The sequence below is a fragment of the Armigeres subalbatus genome, chromosome 2 (genome assembly GCF_024139115.2).
Source record: "Armigeres subalbatus isolate Guangzhou_Male chromosome 2, GZ_Asu_2, whole genome shotgun sequence".
Classification (NCBI taxonomy): domain Eukaryota; kingdom Metazoa; phylum Arthropoda; class Insecta; order Diptera; family Culicidae; genus Armigeres; species Armigeres subalbatus.
The window spans coordinates 203774815-203797649 of NC_085140.1; the positions used below are offsets into that span (position 1 = coordinate 203774815).

The following is a 22835-nucleotide window of genomic DNA, read 5'->3' on the forward strand; positions in this document are numbered from 1 at the left end:
AATACTTGAGCCTCAGTCTGGGTAGACTTTGGCACTACCGTCTTCGCTGGCACGCCCTCGGTCGATTCGACCTTGCCCGAGTCCGCGAATCCTTGGGCCTCAGTATGGGTAGACATCGACTCGACGGATTTCACGGATTTACACTTGGCCGTCTCGACCGCCCTCTCCAGCTTGGCGCCAACATCGACTTTCGAAGTTTCAGCAAGCTCCCCTTGAGGTCCTTACTGATATTATGCTTCGATGACGCAAAGTCGATGATGGTGTCCAGCTGTTCCGTCATCACCTCGAAGGTCGAAAGCCCATCGCGTTTGCGGTTCATCGCCCGCACAAGCCATGAACCGTCCATAACCACTACCAGCATAGCCGGGGAGAAGGTTAAGTGACCCACGCTGGCGCTGCGCACCGAGCTGCCGACTATTGCCTCTGACCTCCTAGGTGGAGACCTGAACAACCTGTAACATAGTTACAAAATAGGAACCGTTTTAGTAGATTTAATTGAGTTTGATGGGTTAGCTTCTCGCCATGAGAAGCCGATTTAAATCATCTTGTAGGATTAAGTACTAAGATTCGAGCAAATACGTATTACCGGTAGCGCCTCTGGTTGTCGCAAAATGCAACTACCTTACATACTGAATCACAGGCAACTTGGGTGTCACTCGCCGTTTTTCTTTTCAGAAAAATATGATGAGATGACGAAAGAATTTTGAGATAGTATTTCTTTTAATAATCTATTTACCTTTAAGATTCCAAAGGTTATAAAGAAACAAATTGCCAATCTGGATTTCTGAGTTGAACGACAATTGAAGCGGACGTAGTCCCTGAGAAAGTGGAAGTTTGTGACCATTATTAGCCGGAACAATCGTTCAATCAAGCTTTAGTGAGGCAAATTGTAGAACCTTATAAGTACGTTCTTTGTAAAGCATTTCTATGCTGTTCTAGCTATCAGAATCACGAAAATTGGTGGAAGAAAGTTATCCGATGTAAGAAATTGCAAATGTAAATTGTTACATAAAAAGAAAAGCTTGATGAAAAATTTCGTTACAGTTAGTATTTGAAAATTAGTACCAATATCTAATTTTAGTAAAATAAGTCGTGGCTGCTCGAGGCTCAGGTAAGGCATCGAATAATTCTGCTCAATCAAGTCGTAGTAAAATTGGTGTTATGTTGTGCTAATGTGACCTGTGATTTATGTTTTTCCTTTTTGGTGTGTGAAGGAACTTGAAATCCTTCACGCGAAGGTGTTCCGTCCGGTCTGAAGATCGGATTGTAGGTTGCGAGAGGTCTCGATCACTCCGATTCCTCTTGGTGGATCCAGAAGCTTGGCGGCTTGTAGGCATTTGTCTCGTTAGAATTCATTGTCTGTCAACGAACAATCAACAAGAGAGTACGGACCGTAACCATCGGCGAAGACCACTGCGACGAAAAGGGACTAGCGATTGGAAACTCGGTTCGTGGCACTGCAAATTTCTGAACTTCATCGGGAGCACACGCATACTCGCCGATGCTGCAGGAGGTTTGTTGGAAGGGATCAATGGTGCGAACGTTTAGGGTCTGTCTCATTTGGAGAATTAAACTGAAATTAAACTTAAAGGTGACATTTCAAAAATTATCAAATAACCCTGCTCGCAGAGCAAGATTACTTTTGACACATATCGAATCATTTTGCATCGATGTCTTATTGGAATTGCTGGGTAGCACCAGCCATTCTTATGACTGGGTTATTTGCTAATTTTCGAACTGTCACTTTTAAGTTTAATTCTCCAAATGAGACAGAGCCTTAGAGGTAATCATACCATCTATCAGAGCTGCGGCAACGGCAACACACACGAGCTGGGAACAGCTTTCATAGTGATGGGCGATATGCAAAGGCGCGTGATCGGGTGGTGGCCGATCAATGAAGGAATGTGCAGGTTGAGGATCATAGGCCGGTTCTTTAACTTCAGCATAATCAACGTCCATAGCCCACACTCCGGAAGCACTGATGATGATAAGGACGCACTCTACGCGCAGCTGGAACGTGAGTACGACAGCTGCCCAAGCCACGACCTCAAAATCGTCATAGGAGATTTGAACGCTCAAGTTGGCTAAGAGGAGGAGTTTAGACCGACTATTGGGAAGTTCAGCGCTTACCGGCTGACGAACGAAAACGGCCTACGACTAATTGATTTCGCCGCCTCCAAGAATATGGCCATTCGCAACACCTACTTCCAACACAGCCTCCCGTATCGGTACACCTGGAGATCACCACTGCAGACAGAATCACAAATCGACCACAAAGGCACTTCTCCGACATTATCGACGTCAGGACATATCGTGGCGCCAGGGTAGAAATATTTCACAGTCAATGCAGTGAAAAACATGGATTTCAGTATAATCTGCAGTCGCTTTCATCGCCGCCGTGGTGAGTGCGACTGGGGGCAGCCGAAAAATCATTTCCAACACCGACCATTCAATTTCGCATTCAGCCACTCACAAGTCGCTCTGACCGGCTGCTCAGTTCGTGTTTTACCGTATGACTGTGAGTGGCCCATTAAGGTGGTTATACAACAAGGCCACAAATCGGCTATCTTGGAAACCACGTGCGTTTCCTAGGTATTTTTCAAGAGCACGAATTGAGAGAACCAAAACGCCAATGGGGTTGAAACTTCCGTTGATCTTTTGCTTACATATGCTAAACAATCGACTTTAATTTCAGCATTGTACCAAAATAATTACGCTAGATTTGAACTTTTAATAATATGAGTAGAAAACCGTGTGGTGAATTTGAAATTTACCACTTGGCTTGATTGTATAATCACCTTAAAACGCGTGGTGAATTTTTTCAATTTGCTGGGTGAATGTGTACATTTTGCTGTGGTAGATTTCATCTTCGCGGCGCAGTGGGTGATGTGAGTTCTGTTGTTTACTTTTCTGCCTCTCCGGGAATGTGAGGTTGATTTCAAAGCAGGAAGAAAATAAAAAAAATGATATAAAAAAACATCACCTTCATCCAGTGCTGCCGAATATTTACTACCCTGCGTGGCGCTAAAATCGACTCTGACCACTATCTGGTGATGGTTAAACTGCGCCCAAAACTATCCGTCATCAACAATGTTCGGTACCGACGACCGCCGCGGTACGACCTAGAGCGACTTAAGCAACCTGATGTCGCCACTGCATACGCGCAGTGGCTCGAGGAAGCGTTGCCGGAAGAGAGTGAGCTCGATGGGGCCCCTCTTGAGGACTGCTGGAATACAGTCAAAGCAGCCATTAATGACGCAGCGGAGAACAACGTCGGGTATATGGGACGAAGTCGACGGAACGATTGGTTCGACGAAGAGTGCAAACAGATTCTGGAGGAGAAGGACGCACTACAGCAAGGTACCCGGCAGAACGTTATAGACGGAAGCGGGGACAGCAGACCTGCCTTTTTCAGGAGAAGAAACGCCGCCTGGAAGAAGCAGAGTGCGAGGAGATGGAACAGCTGTGCCGTTCTCAAGAAACACGCAAGTTCTATCAGAAGCTCAACGCATCCCGAAAAGGCTTCGTGACGCGAGCCGAAATGTGCCGGGATAAGGATGGGAGCATCTTGACGGACGAACGTGTGGTGATCGAAAGGTGGAAGCAGCACTACGAAGAACATTTGAATGGCGCTGAGAGTACAGGCAGTGAAAGTCAAGGCAACGGAGGAGATGACTACGTCAGTTCAGCGGACGATGGAAGCCAACCAGCCCCAACCTTGAGGGAAGTTAGGGATGCCATCCAACAGCTAAAGACCAATAAAGCAGCTGGTAAGGATGGTATCGGAGCTGAGCTCATCAAGATGGGCCCGGAAAAGCTGGTCACTTGCCTGCACAAATTGATAGTCAGAATCTGGGAAACTGAACAGCTACCGGAGGAGTGGAAGGAAGGGGTTATATGCCCCATCTACAAGAAAGGCGACAAGCTGGAGTGTGAGAACTTTCGAGCGATCACCATCCTTAATGCCGCCTACAAAGTGATATCTCAGATCATCTTCCGTCGTCTGTCACCATTAGTGAATGAGTTCGTGGGAAGTTATCAAGCCGGCTTCGTCGACGGCCGCTGGACAACGGACCAGATCTTTACTGTACGGCAAATTCTTCAAAAATGCCGTGAATACCAGGTCCCAACGCACCATCTGTTCGTTGATTTCAAGGCGGCATACGACAGTATAGACCGCGTAGAGCTATGGAAAATTATGGACGAGAACAGCTTCCCTGGAAAGCTTACCAGACTGATCAAAGCAACGGTGGATGGTGTGCAAAACTGTGTGAAGATTTCGGGCGAACTCTCCAGTTCGTTCGAATCGCACCGGGGACTAAGACAAGGTGATGGACTTTCGTGCCAACATTGCGCTAGAAGGTGTCATGCGGAGAGCCGGGTGTAACAGCCGGGGTACGATTTTCAACAGATCCAGTCAATTTATTTGTTTCGTGGATGACATGGACATTGTCGGCCGACCATTTGCAAAGGCGGCAGAACTACCCGCCTGAAACGTGAAGCAACAAAAGTTGGACTGGTGGTGAATGCTTGTGGGCGGAACCGAGCGCGACAGGGCCCGCCTGGGAAGCAGTGTTACGATAGACGGGGATACCTTCGAGGTGGTCGAGGAATTCGTCTACCTCGGATCCTTGCTAACGGCTGATAACGATGTTAGCCGGGAAATACGAAGGCGCATCATCAGTGGATGTCGGGTCCACTACGGGCTCCAGAAGAAACTGCGGTCAAAAAGATTCGCCACCGCACCAAATGTGTTATGTAAGCTAATAAGAAGCTAATAAGACCGGTAGTCCTCTACGGACATGAAACATGGACAATGCTCGAGGCGGGCTCGCAAGCACTGGGAGTATTCGAGAGACGGGTGCTTAGGACCAACTTTGGCGGTGTGCATGAAGACGGTGGGTGGCGGCGAAGAATGAACCACGAGCTCGCCCAACTCTACCAGTAACCCAGTATCCAGAAGGTAGCTAAAGCCGGAAGGGTACGATGGGCAGGACATGTTGCAAGAATGTCGGACAGTAACCCTGCAAAGATGGTGTTCGCTTCCGATCCGGCAGGTACGAGCGTGGCAGGCGAGCGTGGGGCGTATCCGAGGATGGAGAGATGCAGCCTCGAACCGTGTATTGTGGCGTCAAATTGTTGATTCAGTGTTATCTGTTTACATCTAGACTAAATAAATGAAATGAATAAATGTTTTTTTAAAGGCTGGCTTGGAGGGCCTGACACCAAACCCCCTAAATTTCCGGAGGACCATTCCTCCTTATTCCCGGTGGACCATGGTGAACAGTTTCACTTAGAGTCCCTCGCTGGCACTCGGACGATGACCAGCCGCCCCTAACATGGAGAAAAGACGCTGTTGTGAGCCGATCCTGACATGGAGAACAGACGCTCAGTAAGATTTGCACCTCCGGAGAGGAGCAACCCCCCCCCCCTTCCCTGTCAGCATACGACCATAGTTCCCACCGGGGTTGGTTACCCGATCTTCCCTAAGGTTGCTCGTATCCCGGCCAGCACCACGGGGAGGTAGGGATAGGAGTTGCTGGGTAAGATGCTAAAGACCGCGAAATGTGGTCTATTTTATTCCTTCAGGTACGCGAGTTATTTTAAGTTATTCCTTCCAATCCCGAGCAGGATAGATTGGCTCAATAATACCTAATTCTGTTATTGATATCATACCCTGTTATGAACTAGCCCTGCATAAGAGGTAAAATACCAAAGGAATAATACCAAAAATTAATATGCACAATACCTAAGCCATAACATACTTAGTTATTAAATTGAATTTCAATACCAAATGCATAACCAATTAGTATTCATTTTGTATTGAAATACCTAAGCATGTTATCCCTCAGGTATTCTGCATAAAAGTTTTTGGTATTTTTGGTATTTTATCTCTTATTATTATTATTATTTATTTAATTCATTTGACAGCAGTCTACATGAATGTCTTAGATAATTAATTTAGTCTTCCGGACCTTTCTATTGTCTTGACAACCAAGTAAATCTTCAGATCATCAGCGTAGACTAGCACACATTTCGATCCTAGCAGCAATGTAACATCGTTGAAGAACAGCGTAAATAGCAATGGACCCACACGGAAGAAATAAACTACCCAATAGTGAGTTTAATTCACCCAACCTCGAACATCCGTACGGGAAGCCAAAATTGAGTAAGTAGGGTCGAAGTAGTTTGCCTTTACTCCCATGTTAAAAAAGTACCCAACGGAAAATTTATTTACCCAAATGTAAGTTTAATTCACTCAATTTCGACCTCAGGTAATAAAACTCAAAATTGGCTTCCCGTATTGAACTGGCGTCGTTGGATTGTTTGGCTCTTTTGTTTTTGACAACAAAAGAAAAAGTGGATGAAAGAGAATAGAAAAAATAACTCAAAAGTAAGTTTAAAAAAACTCAATTTTGGGTACTTTTTTTCTTCCGTGCAGATTGCTACCTTTTGGTACACCTGATTTATTACTAAACGGACGGGATACACACGAGTCGATTTTAACGCGCAGAACACGATTCGAAAGATAGCTTTCCAGCCACAGCGTAAAACGTTCAGAGGCACCGAGGTGGGAGAGCTTAGACAGGAGTATTCGATGGTCAATCACGTCAAAGGCAGCTTTCAGGTCCGTATACACGGCATCCACTTGCGCCTTAGCTTCAATCTGCGATATACAAGTACTAGTAAACTCCAGCAAGTTAGTTGAAACGGAACGACCGGGCATAAATCCGTGCTGATTGGATGAAATGTAGCTCCTTGTGGCACTTAGCATAGCATTGGTTACTATTATTTCGAAGAGTTTTGATCCTGCGGAGAGACTGGTAATTCCTCTATAACACCACTGTAAAACTTACCCGATGAAACAGGAAGTGCGGAAGTGGCGGTTACTGGCGGTTACGTTTACTGGAAAACTGGAAGCCGTACTAGTGATCCGTTTTTTGGATTTGGTTCAAATTCTCGTACAGTTATCCCCTCTGGCCAATAAAATGAATCACCAACAACATTTGAGACTGTTCTGCTGACTGTCACTTTGCAGGATACAAAGGACAAATCTTCTACGTTCTTGCCGCGGGGAACTAATTTGACTGCTTTTATCATGGAAGTGTCAATGTTCGAAATTTCAGCTACGTACTGTTTGATTTCGTCTTCGTTCTGGTCAGGTGAGAAAGCTGTCACGTAGAAGGATTCCAAATCTAGAGTAGGCTGCAAAACGTTCGCAACTTTCAAAGGAGTTGAGCTTGTATTGCCGGGTCCACCTCGAGCAACACGGCGATTTGCAAACTGGTCATCATTCCGCTCGGGATGTTTAATGAGTCCTGTACTTAGTGTTTGTTGAAGAGCAGTTGATGATGCTTTATTGCTCGATATGTTCGAATGCTTCTCAGGTGCGGCCGGAGTTGATACGCTGACGCGAGAGGTAGTTTTGTTGACTCCAGAATCAACCGAATTTGTGACGATTTGCACACGTTTGTTCGACCCAACGACAAATTTATCCGGAAGTTGTGCAATGGAATTATTTATTTCATCAAGGACTTCAAAGAACGACGTATCGTCGCAGGACCTAGAGCGGTTAATAGGGTCTTCGGCAGTATCGTCCAGGGTTAGTTCATCAATGCATCGTGAAAAAGAGGCTTGGTGATGCGAGATTGATTGCGAGCGAGCTTAGATTGCGTTTGAGTTCCAAACCGCAGATCCAAACATTGTCCGATTGATCTTCCGAAGATTTTCGCCATCATTTCCTTCAGGCGGGTATCCATCGAATCAGTGCGTATGAGCAATTCACGTAATGCCCGTATGATGGTTTTCTCCCGATCGTATACTGCCGGTTCAAAGTTTAAGCGGCAAGAGTTAAGAATCAAAACAAAACGGTTTTCGCACACCATGCAGAAAATTGTGATTTAGACAGTCCAACGCAAACGAAGTGAAAGGTCCTACCGCAAGATCCGCTGCAATTAATTGCTCGATTTGAATCCAGAAGATTTGAGCATACTTCACATGCTTCCATCGTTACAAGTATTTTGTTGTACACTGTACCAACTCGTAAAAAGCGCCAATGCAAGAAAGTACTATCGAGAGAAAGTAATATATTACCGATAAATCCCTGAAGATGTCGCTTCCAGAGAAAAAAATTGCGTGGGTTTTGTTAGAGTTGTTATGATAGCATCAACTCAATTAATTAACAAGACTACACTTTCAGGCACAATCACAATCACAGGTTTACCGACGGATTGAAGACGAACATACAGTGCATTGAACAAAAGCACGTGTGTGAATAAAAACGATGAATAACGCACAAAAAAGACAATGCTAGGAACTTTTTTCAAATAGGCGTAACTGTATTTGACCTTGGAATTTGAAACGGCTCCTACTTTCTCTATTCAGCATATTTTGTGCAACTGGCGTTACTACCTGATAGATCGCAATTTATTCTTTCTGTTGAGTACGTTAGTTGACTAAAATAGTTCGAGTTAACAGCACAATCATCAAATCAAGGTCAGAATCAATTACGCCCATTTGAAAAAAGTTCCTAGAATGTATTTACTACGCTAAATGCGAGCGAACTTTCGAACTCATTAGACCGGTCCGGCTTTATGCAAGGCTAGTTCATACCAATTTCTGTTATCGAGGTCTTTGCTCCTGCTCTGGATGGTACGCTTTACCCAGCATTTGCCGTGCCATGTATAAGTATTAGGGTGGCTCAAATTAGCATGGGAAAAAACTTATTTCGAATTTTTTGATGGGCCACCATCTTATTCCGACAAAATTTCAGCCAAATCGGTCAACGTTTGGGTGGTGCTAAACTTGTTGGAAGCTTTAAATACGAAAATATATGGGGGAACATCGAAAAACAGTGATTTAAAGTTAGATGGCACCATTCACGAATAAAAACTATGATACTTATTCAGCTCATGCAGAATGGCTTGCTGAAAACCGCGAGAGGTTAAGTAAACGGCAAAGTTATTAGCAGCCCATAAAAAAAAGGAAAAAGTGTTTTTTTAGCCATCTTAATATGTATATGGGCAGGCAATGAATTAACAAATTGGGGTATAGCATAGAACGTTATGTGACAAACGCGGACTTTCACGAATCATTGATAACGCCTATACAGTTATGTCACAATTATTTTAGCATTTATTTGCAATAATAATAGTAATAATGATATAATAATAATCAATAATATAATAATTGTGTTGTGTATATAATAGTTTTTTTCAATAGTTTGTTTCACTTGTTTACCATATATTATTTTATGCAAGTATGTTATTCATTACAATATGCTTTTGTGTGTATTATCTGGTTATTGTTTGCAAATATGTGTTTGTGTGTGTATGTGTGTTTGTGTATGCATTCTGTTCGATTTTTTTTTCACTCACGCTTTTCAATGCAAAACAAAAATCAGTATTATTCTATTTGTGAGATACAGTAGTAAAAATTTGAGATGTACATTTCCTTTTTTTTCAAATGCTGACTATAGAGGTTCACCGCCAGCACTCTTGCAATAAAATCTTGCGCAATTAGCAGTGCACGCGGATTCCGTTTTAAATATATATTACGTCTCTCTGGCTATACAATACCTTTGTTTCTTCCCTTTCTCTACCTTCTACACGCAAGTATGCCTCGCACCACAGTTAAATTGTGGTTCGCTCTATCCGCACAAAGGTTACTCTCTGTTCTGTGTAACACTTAATATAATAATATACTAATTACAATTTTCGCTTTTCTGTACTCTCTGGTTGGCAAAGTTGCCTTCACCGAAGACTTTGCTGTTTCTTTAATTCGTTCTCTGAAAGTGGTTCCATGTGTTTTCACAATGCTTTGTTCTTTTTTCTCTTAAATGTATTGTTTTAAGAAAACGATAAAAACTAAATATTCTCTTTCTTGAAAGTCTTTAAAATTTACTTTCACACACATTCAAAACTCTCCTATAATACTCGATCATACTGCTATAAATCTCTATTGTTTCACTTTGTCGCAATCACTCTTTTTTTTTGCAATGCAATCGTTTGATTCGTCTCTCCTACACATAAAAGTTATCTTGCTCTAGCTGAAATAATATATTTTTCTTTCTGTTTTTTTTACTCCGACGCTCAACTACTCACTTTCTACTTTTCACTTTAGCGGAAAAGTGGGCGTGTGCTTTGCGGATCTCCACTTAAACTAACGCACTACTATATGCAAAAATATTGAGTGTGTATGTGTGCTGGAAGGTTGTGTGTAAAATTATGCAATGATGATTGTTGATGACAAAGGGGCTGGTTAAATGGGGATGATTTTTGTTATGTCGATGAAATCTAATGGGTTTTCTGTTTCGTGATTTTCGCTTACTTGCTAGAAGATGATTACATGACAACATAAAATCCAACTCGCGAGTGTATTTGATTTTTAAATAATGACGATACTGGAAATAGTACGGGTTTAATGTAGACAAGGCTTATCGGTAGTGTGCGTATTCACTTTCGTTTAAGTCATTTCTGGAACAAGGGAACTGGAACTGTAGAATATTCAGCACGGCTTTTTTACCGTACCTAAAATATTTGTCGGTTTTTTACCGTGACAGCACCATATTTTAAGCAGAAGAACATTTTGAAAACAGGCCTCAAGAATACAACTTCACTTTTTATGCCCTGTACGTTTAATCAATTTCGTTGCGTTAAGAATCTAGCAAAGCTAGATTGCGTCTTCTAGTCAATTTCATTGCCTTTTTTTCTGAAGAAGCTTGAAAGCTCGTTCTATTGCAGAAGCATAAGCTGGGTTGCGGGTGTTGAAAAACTCAAGAATTATCCACTTTATACCTAGAAGCAGAGAAATAAGAGAGGGAAAGGCTACAAAAACACTGAACATCCCTCCTTTTGGGAAAACAAGCCAACCGTGAAAATTCCTTCTGCTGATTGCTGTGATGGATCCATTATGCGATTGATTGGCAACACGTGTGCCAAACAGAAACCCTTCAATTTTGCTGTGTTCTGCATGAAATGGCCACACAAGACAGCATTGCAAATGTCCTATTCGTTCATGGCAAAAGATACCCTTATGATGTGTGCGATGGCTTGCGTAGTTTTTGGTTAGAGAGGCAAGTGCGGACAAGGATGTTTTCGGGTGGGGTACATTCTCAACTCCCTGCATTTTGCTTAACAAAACACGATCTCATGCTATGGCGTTTATGTTCCAATTGGAATGTAGAACCATTGAAGAAGAAGAAGAGTGGCAAGTACAATCAGCACTGTGCAAAATTGATACTCTACATGAAGATCAACATCATAGCATAAAGTGCATAATACGATACGTGTCGATGACGAAATACACGAAAGCGAAAGAATCAAGAAAATCTGCATTGCTGGTGTTGTTTTTGAAGTGGTCTGGCGTACAGTGAGCAAAACTGATTGAAAAGATGGAAAAGGTGCTTTAACGGACCGACCAGGGGCTTCTACATACTAATCAAGAAATAGAGAGGTATCTCTCTTTTGTCCACAAAGACGAAATTATTGGAAATTTGCCGAAACTGCCGCTTATAATATTATGTAGTGGCGCCGCTCTCTGCACGCTTTGGGATGCAACAGGGAATCGATTTTTGTTAACGAAGACAACCAATTTGCTAAGATGATCGCTGAAGATTCTAAACATTTGGGCTCGATGCCCAAGTAGCGTCATTTCAACATTGCGTGCACGCGGCGTTAAAAAGACTCAGATGTGCATCGGGAGAAAGCAATAATGCGGCGAAAAATAATCTGCGTTGTTTTAACGCAAGTGGCGTTAAAAAGACGCTACGTGGGCATCGGGCCTTGGGAAGAGGCCTTCTGCTTAAAATGCAAACTGGCCCAGAGGAAAGGTTTCAACTTAACTCATGCGAAAAGGCACCACTCCCATGTGAACGCTAACGGAGATGACAAATGCAGCGAAATTTCCGCACTACCGGTATAGCCTGCTTCCACCTACTTACTACACGTACTGAAACGATTGTTGCAGGTAGTCGATAGATTCTGTAAAGCTGTCCACAAACTGTAGATTGTTGGTTTTAGATATGTCTGTTAGGGTGTGATCCTGTTGTTGCTGTTGTGCTTGTTGATGTTGTTGCTGCTGTTGCTGATGTGGATGCTGTTGATTCGGGTAGCTGATACCTGCCGTGGGTTGTTGCTGTTGTGACATCTGATGAGGGTGTCCTGTGGCAGAAGGTCCAGGCGTTCCATGATGAGCACCAGGTGGCCCTGGGGTATGCGGATGATGATGAGGATGCTGCGGGTGATGTGGAAGATGTGCATTGTACTGATGCTGCAGCTGCTGCTGTTGTTGGGTTCCCTGAAGCTGCTGCATATGAGGCGGGTGGTGATGCGGGCTTGGCGTTTGTTGCTGGCCATGGTGACTGTGCAACTGCCCGTGATGAGCCGGGTGATGAGGCTGTTGTTGATGATGCAGACCATGATGGGGTTGCTGGTGAGGATGATGGCTTGGTGCGTGTGGGTGATGTTCTTGGAAATATTGCTGCTGTTGCTGCTGTTGTTGGTGATGGTGTTGGCTGACCATCGGGTTGTCCACAGACATCATATTAGATTGCTGCTGCTGTTGTTGTTGATGGACATGTTGCTGTTGCTTGTGATAGTTGTTTTTGGGTGGAACCTGCTGCACCTGGCCTGCAGACTGAGTATTTTGTTGCTGCTGCTCCGCACCCGTGGCAGGTGGTATAATGTCATAATTCTGCTCATAATTACTATTGTTGCCTATCAGCTCTAGATTCGATAAAATGTTTCCAATGTTATTGTACGAGCTTCCTGATACATTCGAGTTGGTTACATCTTCTTGGTATTCCATCTTGCCCATATTAGCGTTCCAGATTTCCTGTAAAAATAATTTCAAAATTGGTGAGATTTACAAATTTACAGAAAGAGATCAGCATATACCTGATAGCCCATGAACTCCTGGTTATTCATCATTAGTTGTTGTTGCTGCTGATGCTGCTGTGTTTCCTGTGAACTCTTCACCTGTACATTGGCACCAGGAATAGTCTGATGCGGCTGTTGCTGTTGGGTCTGCTGATGATGAGGATGCTGTGGATGAAGTTGTTGTTGCTGCTGATGATGATGTGGTGACTGATGCTGCTGGGATTGTTGAGATTGGATAAAACCGCCACCGGCGGTACCACTGGAATCCATCACGGGATAATATTTGTTAGCTTTCATGGTTGCGGCTACCGATTGGACGGTTGGTCCAACGGTTCCGGATGTACCCATTCCTGGGTCAATACTGTTTTGTAACTCCATACTGCGCCACTCAAACGAACTATTCATCTGTCCATAGCCTCCGGCAGTATAGCCTGTATTGGACGCAGCCGTAGGATCAATTCTGTATGTCATGGTTTGTTCATTGGCAGCCCGCCCTGCAGGGCCATAGTGAATTGCGTTGTTCGGATTTTGTACAGTGAAGTGTTGCTGCTGCGGCTGTCCCTGGCCAACAACATTATTGTAGTGCATTCCGGTACCATACGGATCGTAGGGTATCGTATTTGGGTTACTTCCAGTTCCCGCACTACTTGTACTGCTGGTTCTAGAAGGAGGCACTAACATGCCAGTAGGCGTTCGTGGTTCATGTTTCACCGCGACCGATGGACCAGCCACGCTACCCATTGCAAGTGCAGCAGGGGTGCCCCCAGGAATCACCGGAGGTGGCTCGGGAAGGAGCTTTTCACTGGCTGCCGCTTTGGCGGCTGCTGTCGCCTTGGCTTTAGATCCGCCTTTCTCACTCGGATCTGGTCCAATACTGTGCACCATCTTTTTGTGCTTGGTAAGGCTGGCAGGGGTCTTGAATGACTCCTTGCAATCCTCGACTGGGCAGGGAAATGCACCTTCCTCCTCATGGCATAGTTTATGGCGTTTGAGTGAGCGCTTAGCGGCAAACAATTTGTTGCAAATGGTGCACTCGTATTTTTTCTCCTAAAAAAGAACGAACAAAAATGATAATAATATTTAAAATTGGAAATGCAGTATAATATTGGTCTGAATAATAAGTTTTAGGAATATATTATATAGGAATAACAAAGTTCATGTCTGAATCCTGACATCGACATTTCTTTCTATAATAAATTAATGACTTTCATTTTACCCCCTATATCCAAGCCTTCCCCTTAGACGTAGTTTACGCCAAAAATCCCGGCCCTTTGCGATAAAATCTACCAATTGGCCATATCTTTCAGGGGATGCAAGTAGGCTCCGCCAAAGCGACCGTGTGTCGCTCAAAGCGCACAAGCCCAAGTCCTGGTATTAGGTGGGACGCTAAACAGACCTGACACGACGGCCCTCCGACGAGACAGAAGGTTTGCGCAGGCCTTATAAGCCGCCTTTGATTAGGATTAGGAACGACATAGAAGATAATACGACTCGATACAATCGGCACAATTGGAAGCTTGGAACATGGAACTGCAAGTCGCTAGACTTCGCAGGTTGCGACAGGACAATCTACGATGAATTACATCCCCGCAACTTCGAAGTAGTAGCGGGCATCGAGCGGCTACCTTCTACCAAAGCTGTGGCACCACCAACGTTTTGGGCAAGAAGCGCCAACGCATGATTGGGTAGCAGCCAATAAACGCAAGGATGTGCAAGCTGAGGATAAAATGCCGTTTCTTCAATTATAGCATCATCAACGTGCACTGCCCACTGCGGGACGTCAAAATCGTCATCGGCGACTTGAACACTCGTAGGAAGGGAGGAAATGTATATACCGGTCATCGAACCGGAAGTCTGCATACCGTATCGAACGACAACGGCCAACGATGCATAAACTTTGCAGCCTCCCGCGGAATGGAAGTCCGAAGCACTTTCTTCCCCCGCAAGTATATCCACAATGCCACATGGAAATCACGTAATCAAGAAACGGAAAACCAAATCGACCACGTTCTAATCGACGGTAAATTCTTCTCCGATATCACAAACGTCCGCACTTACCGCGGTGGGAATATCGAGTCCGACTACCTCGTTGCAGTATGTCTGCGCTCAAAACTATCGACGGTGCACAGAGAGAAAAAAAATTGTGCTTTTGAGAATATCACACTCTCGTTTTGAAAGTTGTTCATTTCTTGTGATTTTGAGTAACGAAACATTTACTCTGAGAACAAAACTTTCTATTTCAAAGTTGGTTTGTCAATGAAACATTGTACCTTTGAGAGCGGAAATTTTTGAACTGAAAAGAGAAAAGTTCTTAAATGAATGCTCTTCATTTTCTTGGTTTGGCGACACTGGCTATAAATAAAAAATACTCTGGCAACCAAACGAGCTGTCAACGTCTTGAATCAAGAAAATACTCCCGGCGTATTCTACACTCTTCAAGGCCTGAATAAATTCCTTCGAAGAATTTAATGGAATAACAGGTAAATACGAGTAAATATTTCAAAACGCTCTATTTTTCAATGAAAACTCCATGGTCTTTTCTTATCTACCGTCGTAGATGTGCACTGACGTCAGAAAAGATAATCGAGCACGCAAACAGCTAACTTCAATCGGGCATCCGGCTGTCGGCATTCAACGGTATATTTGTGCTTGACAGCGTTTATTTTACGTGAGTTTCCATTATACCGATAGTGATTTAAAAAACTCAAGATTTTAATATTAAATTTTGTTTACAGATCCAAGCTGTTATTAATAGATCACATCCATCAAAAGATAAAATTTTCACGACAAAATCCCGAAATCCAGGAACGAACTGCACCAACCAACCACCAAGTTGACCGCCGCTGTCCTGAAATATGAATCTGAATTTATAAATATGATCAGAAGGAAAAAGGCTTGATGAATTATAAAATAGACAATAAAATTAAAGCTAAATAACAAATTCGAATTGTTTTTGTTTTTTAATTTGGCAATTAAAAATTATAAATACGCCTGTGAAATTGAGAGAGAATACAACTTGTTGTTTTGAAAGTACTACTAGTTGATTCAAATGTAAAACTCACCTTTCAATTTGAAAGGAAAACGTTATTTTGAAAATGTTCCTCCTGTCAAACTTCTTTCCGAGGTGACATTTTTTGCATTGGTAGATTTAACAATTATATACTTTCTACTGAAAATCACTAACTAATTTTCTTAATTTTACCAACGTTTCTTTTAATTTTACCAACGATTTTTTTGTGTGTGTACAACACGCGTCGGAGTCGTCCGCCGCGGCTAAATATTGAGCGGCTACAAGACGGTAGCTACGCGCAGCAGCTGGAAGTTACACTTCCAACGGAAGAGCAGCTAGGCGCATCGTCGCTTAAAGATGCCTGGATCTGCCATTGGTAGTCCCGCAACCGCTGCACTAGGCACGGTGCCCCGGATCAGATAAACGACTGGTATGACGGCGAATGTAAGCAGTTAGTTGAGGAGAAGGATGGGGCTACCCCGTTGGGCATAAAGTCATTTGGCATAAAGCCGTTTGCCATAATGGTCATTGGGCATAATAGTCGTTTGGTATGTTTTTTTTTTAAATTACTTTATTAACGTGATTTTTATAAATTTTACAAGTTCATCACGGATTTGGTATAATGGTCGTTTGTTTACGAACGTTAAACGAAGCTTTCGCTAATACGTTTCGGAACAATTGACGTAGCTGTATCAGCATTCTACGACAAACTGTATTCGATTTGCAACGATTTCGTGCCCCGAAAAAGGCAAAAAATTAGTTCAAACTCCAACAAGCCTTGGTGGACGCCAGAGCTGCGACAATGTAATGTGCTTCGAAAATCTCGACATCGTTTCTTTCTAACAAAAACTGAGGGAGACAGAGAAACCCTAAGGGAAGATACATAACCAAATTCAGGCTAGTGTTAGACTAAAGCCATCACGTTTCTGGGATATTGTAAGGAAATACTAATCATCAGATCGCATTCCTCACAATGTTAGCTATGACGAGATTCAAGCTAGTCCAAAAGTGGAAGCTGCTAACTTTTTTACGATGTTCTTTGAAAGCGTATTTAACAATGAGTCGCCGATTCCACGTAGTGTGCTCTTCAATCATATTCCTATCTCCCACTCATTGAGTGTTCGCCCGAAGTAGTTCCGCAGGCTATTGATGGATTAGACGTTACGACAGACAATATACCTCCAATGCTCCAAAGATGTCTTCAAAAACCGAATCAGTAGAATGGTGTAAATTAGATATAGTATTATAAGTTTAATTCAGTATGTACGATTTATTTTCGAAAACGGAGTGTAATAAATAAATAAATTAATAAATAAGAAGGCTCATGCTTTCAAAGAAGGCATCATCAACTCTCTGCATTGTAACAACCCCACGTTGCTATTATTGTATACATAGAGATACATACTCTTTACATGTAACAAATAACAAATTAGGAAAATGCACGTTCTCTTATGGTGCCCTGAGAGAGACGGCTAGGTGGTGCCCACTACACGGTAATACAAGAATACTCATTTTAGGAGTACTTTTTAATCACTTTGAAGAATGTTGCCTATACGTCAAACTATGCGTACTTTTAGTTATTGGCGTGGGAGTACTTTTCACGCTTTTTGTGGTTTGAGGATAAAACTGAGGAATGCGTAAAAAGTAGTCCATCGCAAGAAAAGAAAATTTTCATGCACGCGTCTTCACAGCTGCAATCAGTTAGTTGTTGAATATTTTTTGATTTATTCTTACGTTTGTAATATACGGAAAGCTCTGCGTATAAGACAGGTACGTAACGGTAATATTTTTCAAAGATTCTTAAAATCAATTATAATGATCATTGTTGTCCTTTTGTAATAGGAATCGCGTGAATAAAGAAACCCTCAGCAAGAATCTGATCTTATGTGTTGCTCCGGACTGGTCTACTAGAAGTCCATGGGGAGTCGTTCCAGCTGACAAATGGCAAGCTTGCATCCAGGTCGTACATTTTCCAAATCAAAAGACCAGAAAAATCAAACTATGAGGTAACGCTTAAGCCTCGCTAACCGCTTCCGTTACGGTAGCCGCAATGTTCTTCAAGCTGTTATATACGACGTGCTGGTAATATTCTGCTACCACTGCGATCCGCCGTGGCTATGGAAAGCCTGGCTACCACCGGTACCGGAAGTCTCCAAAGCATCCAAGAAAGCTGAGTCAGACTTAAAGGTTCCGGAAGAAGCCGATGGTGACGAAATGTTCTTGGTTCCAGAATATCCCCGGACGCCACGGGAATCGAAGGTATATAAGTAAAATGATAAGTATACTAATGCAATTATTAATTTACTGAAATAAAAAAGCTTATGGATTTAAAAACTGTCCTGTTTTCTTATCGAAATAAACTAGGTTGGAAAACCTTACCGAATTTTAAAACCGAGTCCATACATGGAACTGTAGGGGTAAAAACTACACATTTTACTTTTGCTCTCGGAGTAAAAATTACACACTTTTTACTTGTAGAAAAGGAGTAAAAAGTATGCCCATTTTGACGTATGAGCAGTATACTCATAAATGAGTAAACGAAATTTACTCCTTTTAGGCGTAGTTCCACTTTTCCAGGATTATGCGTACTTTATAGTTCTAAAAGAGTATATTCAGGTTACCGTGTACGGGAACTGACGACGTTTCATAGGGGCCGTACACTAATTACGTAAGCATTTTTTCTGGGTTTTTCAACCCGCCCTCCCCCCATGTAAGATTTTTCCCATACAAATCATTTTTTATTTATATGGAACGTAAGAAAATGGGAGACTCCCACTCCCCCCATAAGTGCTTCCGTAATTAGTGTACGACCCCATATAAGATTTTGGTCCATCAGCCAAATCACGCAAATATATTTTTATTGCGTATTGCGCTTTTTGTCTACAGCAATTAGTTTGCTGAATTCATAGATGAGCTTTTGTGTAGGATTCTTATCCTATATGGGCACCTCGAATCATTTAATGCCATTTGGAATCAACTATTCGATGTCTGTGTCTGGAGCGAATTTGGGACAAATCGTAACTAAACATTTTATTGCCTACTTCCAGGCTTTCCTCTTGAGTCCAGACATAGAATCAACAAAAAATAAAACAGACACAATATAGCACAGACGATACAGACTCGACCGAATATTTACTGTTTGAACAAATTAAAACCAACCGTAACACAACCTTATCCAACAGCACCAAATTTTTCATGAATCGGAGAACCGATTCATGAAAAACTCTTAAGTCAGCTAGTGATGAATAATTTGACTAGAGGACTAACAGACCGGAAACTAAACCAAAGCCACAAATCTCAAAAAACTAAATCTATTCTAAAACTTAATAACGGTAGCGAATCCTACCAAAAGTTGTCTGAACACCAACGAGTTTTGGCAAATTGTCCTATAATCAGATTCTTTGCTACACTGAACAAATTCTGTTGTTCCTACAAATAAATTGGATAACAAAACCCTAATAAAAAAATCCTATAGAATAACAGTAGAAATTATTGTAACAGTACGCTGAAATTAATTGTAATTACGGTAAACTCTAATGTGGCTCACAATAAAATAACATTAAAGAATATTGTTTTCCACCATGAAGCCTATTGTAAATGTCAGTTTTACAATAGAAAATAGGGGTTGTTATGTATCTTTACAATAAAAAAATCGATTGATTCTCAAAATTTTTTTTGCCATTACAAATGAATTTATTGTAAATCTATTGCCAACATTTTACTGGCAATAGATTTTATTGTACGTCTATTGGAACAACAATATGGCACATTAATTGGTATGATATAAAAACAATAGAATTTATTGTACATCAATAAAATGTATTGTAATTTTATGATATTTTATTGTAACTCTATTGTATTTTTTATCCGGGAAATGATTCTCGCGAAAAATAAAATGAATCACACACTAAACAATCAAATCGATACTTGCCGTAATGTCAAATCGTCATTCCTATCATTGTGGGTTATTTAAGCTGGGCGCCAGTGTCACAGGCCTCACGCTACAATTATTTTATACAACCTTAAAGATAAACTATCAAAATGTAACAAATGACAATTTAAAATAATGCACGTTCTCTCTTGGTGCCCTGAAAAAGACGGCTAAGTGGTGCTCACTACGGGAAATGACGAAGTTTCATGTGAGATTTTGGTCCATCAGCCAAATCCCGCAAATATATTTTTATTGCACATTGCGCTTTTTGTCTACAGCAATTAGTTTCCTGTATTCATAGCTGAGCCTTTGTATAGGATTCTTCGGACACGAGACCTAGACGATGCTCGTGGAGGTCCAACGCGCACTGCGTACCATCTATGGAAGCCTGCGGTAGCCACTAGTGGAATTCAAACAACGAATCATTAGGCGGAGTTGTAGAAGAACTTTCGTACTAGAAGTCCACCATACAACACATTTTAAAATTCTGCCTCTAGAATGAGTTATTGACAAACTACTAAATGATCGAATGCAAATGATCGATAACATCCTTGGCCTAAGGAAACAACAACCCGCCTTTCGATCCACCGGAGGAAGCCAGCAAACAGCCTTTTGAGTTGAGGCTTGAGTTAATTAAGTCATAATTAGAAAACAGGCTATTTCAAAACATTAAACACGGATACATCATTATATGCGTCCACTGTTAAAGTATAGAGGTGTTGGAAGTCATTTATTTAATTTAAAAAATATTGATAGTGATAGAAATAAATTCACCTGTAGGACCCCACTTATCCCTTCAAATGGGGCAAGTGGGACCTTTTCTGCTTCATACTGTCGAACGCAACTAGTTTGAAGAATGTAGATATACCGTTATTATAATTTCTGTGTATTAGTATTTTCTGATCATGGATGGAGATTGATTTCATGTCGGACTTTGTGTTTGCAACAAGGAAGGGATTATAATGTTCAGAGTCTATTATATAGAGTTTCGCAAAGAGTATTTTCTTACACTTATTCTGAACGATCTTCTTGTTATTCTGTTTGCAACTTTCATTTTTGTTCAACCCTTAAAGTGACTTCACGGGAGTGTTCACTGCTAAAGCTTTCTAATTCGATAACCAAGTCACCCACATAGTGCAAACACGTAAGTTTCTTGTTGCTATACTTTATTGGGGGGTGTATTGAAGTTTTTTCAAGCTGTTTCTAGAACAAATCTTCTTCTTCTTCTTCTTATTGGCATTACATCCCCACACTGGGACAGAGCCGCCTCGCAGCTTAGTGTTCATTAAGCACTTCCACAGTTATTAACTGCGAGGTTTCTAAGCCAGGTTACCATTTTTGCATTCGTATATCATGAGGCTAACACGATGATACTTTTATGCCCAGGAAAGTCGAGATAATTTCCAATCCGAAAATTGCCTAGACCGGCACCGGCAATCGAACCCAGCCACCCTCAGCATGGTCTTGCTTTGTAGACACGCATCTTACCGCACGGCTAAGGAGGGCCAGAACAAATCTAATACATTTCAATTCATGCGTTTTAATTCGCCATAACAATTATTAGGCGATAACAATACTTCCGCCTTACCAACAAGCATTTGTTTACTTTGCTCGATAGGTAGACGGTTTGACAGTTCAATAGGTAGATTTGGCTTCACTCTTTGCGTAACTCTATATATAATAGACTCTGATAATGTTAGCAGATATGAAAACAAGACAACAGCCGATTTACTGTTTATTCGACTGTTGTCTTGTTTTCTATTAGCTTACTTTAGTTACTACTTACTTACCAAATGTTTTATGTGGAAAGGATAAGCAAATCTTTATTCTCTTTTCGTATGAATAAATATTTCTCAGTTTAAAACACAAATTATTACAGAAATTAGTACTTCAAAAGAAACGGTTTTCATTTAGGCGATGCGCAGTGTTTTACATTTGTAACAGAACAAATTTGCCAATTCATGTGTTTAAGCATCTTATTTATTTTAAAATCTGTAAATCTGATGCAAAGTTCGAAAATAACAAAACACAAAATAAATCTTGTTGACCTATTGTAGAATAGATTATTTGCACTGTAAACGGAAGAACATCGCATAGTTATAACCATTGCTCTTTTTCATGCGGGAGATAATTTTTAGAATGTAAAATACACATTAGGTAATTACCTGTACAATACTTTTTAACACCGAAATCAAACTGCATCTGATTCAGTTCCATATGATATTTGAGTAACGAAGTTATTCTTTAATAGACAACAATCCAAAAACAATAAAAAATAGCTTTATCGAAAATGTTGTTCAAATATAACAGTCATATAAGGTACCCCGGGCCAATGTTAAAACTCAAGATCAAGAGAAAATTGCAGATTTTGGCTTTAATTAAAACTTTTCAATCGTTTTCAATGTCACACAATTATTTAATTGCGCAAAATATTCACTTTTCACATCAATGACAAATTTAGAAACGACTATTTCGTTGGAAATCCATTGAATTTAAATAAAAGTAATAGATTTTCCCGGTAGTTTAAAGTCATGATCAAGCAATGCCATCAATATGGTGCCTCAAATGGTTTTGATATCAAATATTTGTGTGTCGGGGGAATTCGTTGATAGTTCTGCTTCATCTTCCTAGAGCATTGTTACCATTAAAAACGTTCATCGAATCTTCGGCAGTCATAGTACCCAATTACCACGTATTTTCACTTGCCCCGGGGTACCTTACATAATTTGATTGAGGTACAGTGGGGCAAGTGGGTAAAGAAATTCGCATAGCTCAGGTTTATTGAAGGGTCTGTCTCATTTGGAGAATTCAACTTAAAAGTGACAGTTCGAAAATTAGAAAATCACCCAGTCATAAGAATGGCTGGTGCTACCCAGTAATTCCAACAAGAGATCAATGAAAAATGATTCGATTTCTGTCAAAAGTAACCTTGCTCTGCGAGCAGGGTTATTCGATATTGTTATTGAAATAATGTCATTTTTAAGTTTAATTCTCTATACGAGGCAGACCCTACGGT

The 22835-nt window shown here is 41.4% G+C and overlaps 1 protein-coding gene and 1 long non-coding RNA gene across 4 annotated transcripts in view; one reads left to right on the forward strand and one right to left on the reverse strand.

Annotated features, from left to right (window-relative positions):
- Positions 1–9112: 9112 nt before the first annotated feature.
- The window catches only part of LOC134211521 (uncharacterized), a 35645-nt gene continuing 21922 nt past the window's right edge, over positions 9113–22835 (reverse strand). The window contains exons 11-13 of one of the 3 annotated variants that reach the window (XM_062688437.1): positions 12897–13925; positions 11951–12834; positions 9113–10796 (exon numbers count right to left, since the gene is read on the reverse strand). In XM_062688437.1, coding sequence (XP_062544421.1) covers positions 10775–10796; positions 11951–12834; positions 12897–13925 — 1935 coding nt within the window. In that variant the 3' untranslated portion in view covers positions 9113–10774. Of the gene's footprint in view, positions 12835–12896; positions 13926–22835 lie in introns of all 3 variants that reach the window. The other 2 variants (XM_062688439.1, XM_062688438.1) reach the window with 2 other exon arrangements.
- LOC134215779 (uncharacterized) lies at positions 15035–15923 on the forward strand. Its single transcript, XR_009980306.1, has 3 exons — positions 15035–15358; positions 15436–15546; positions 15614–15923. It is a non-coding gene; the product is annotated as an uncharacterized LOC134215779 (long non-coding RNA).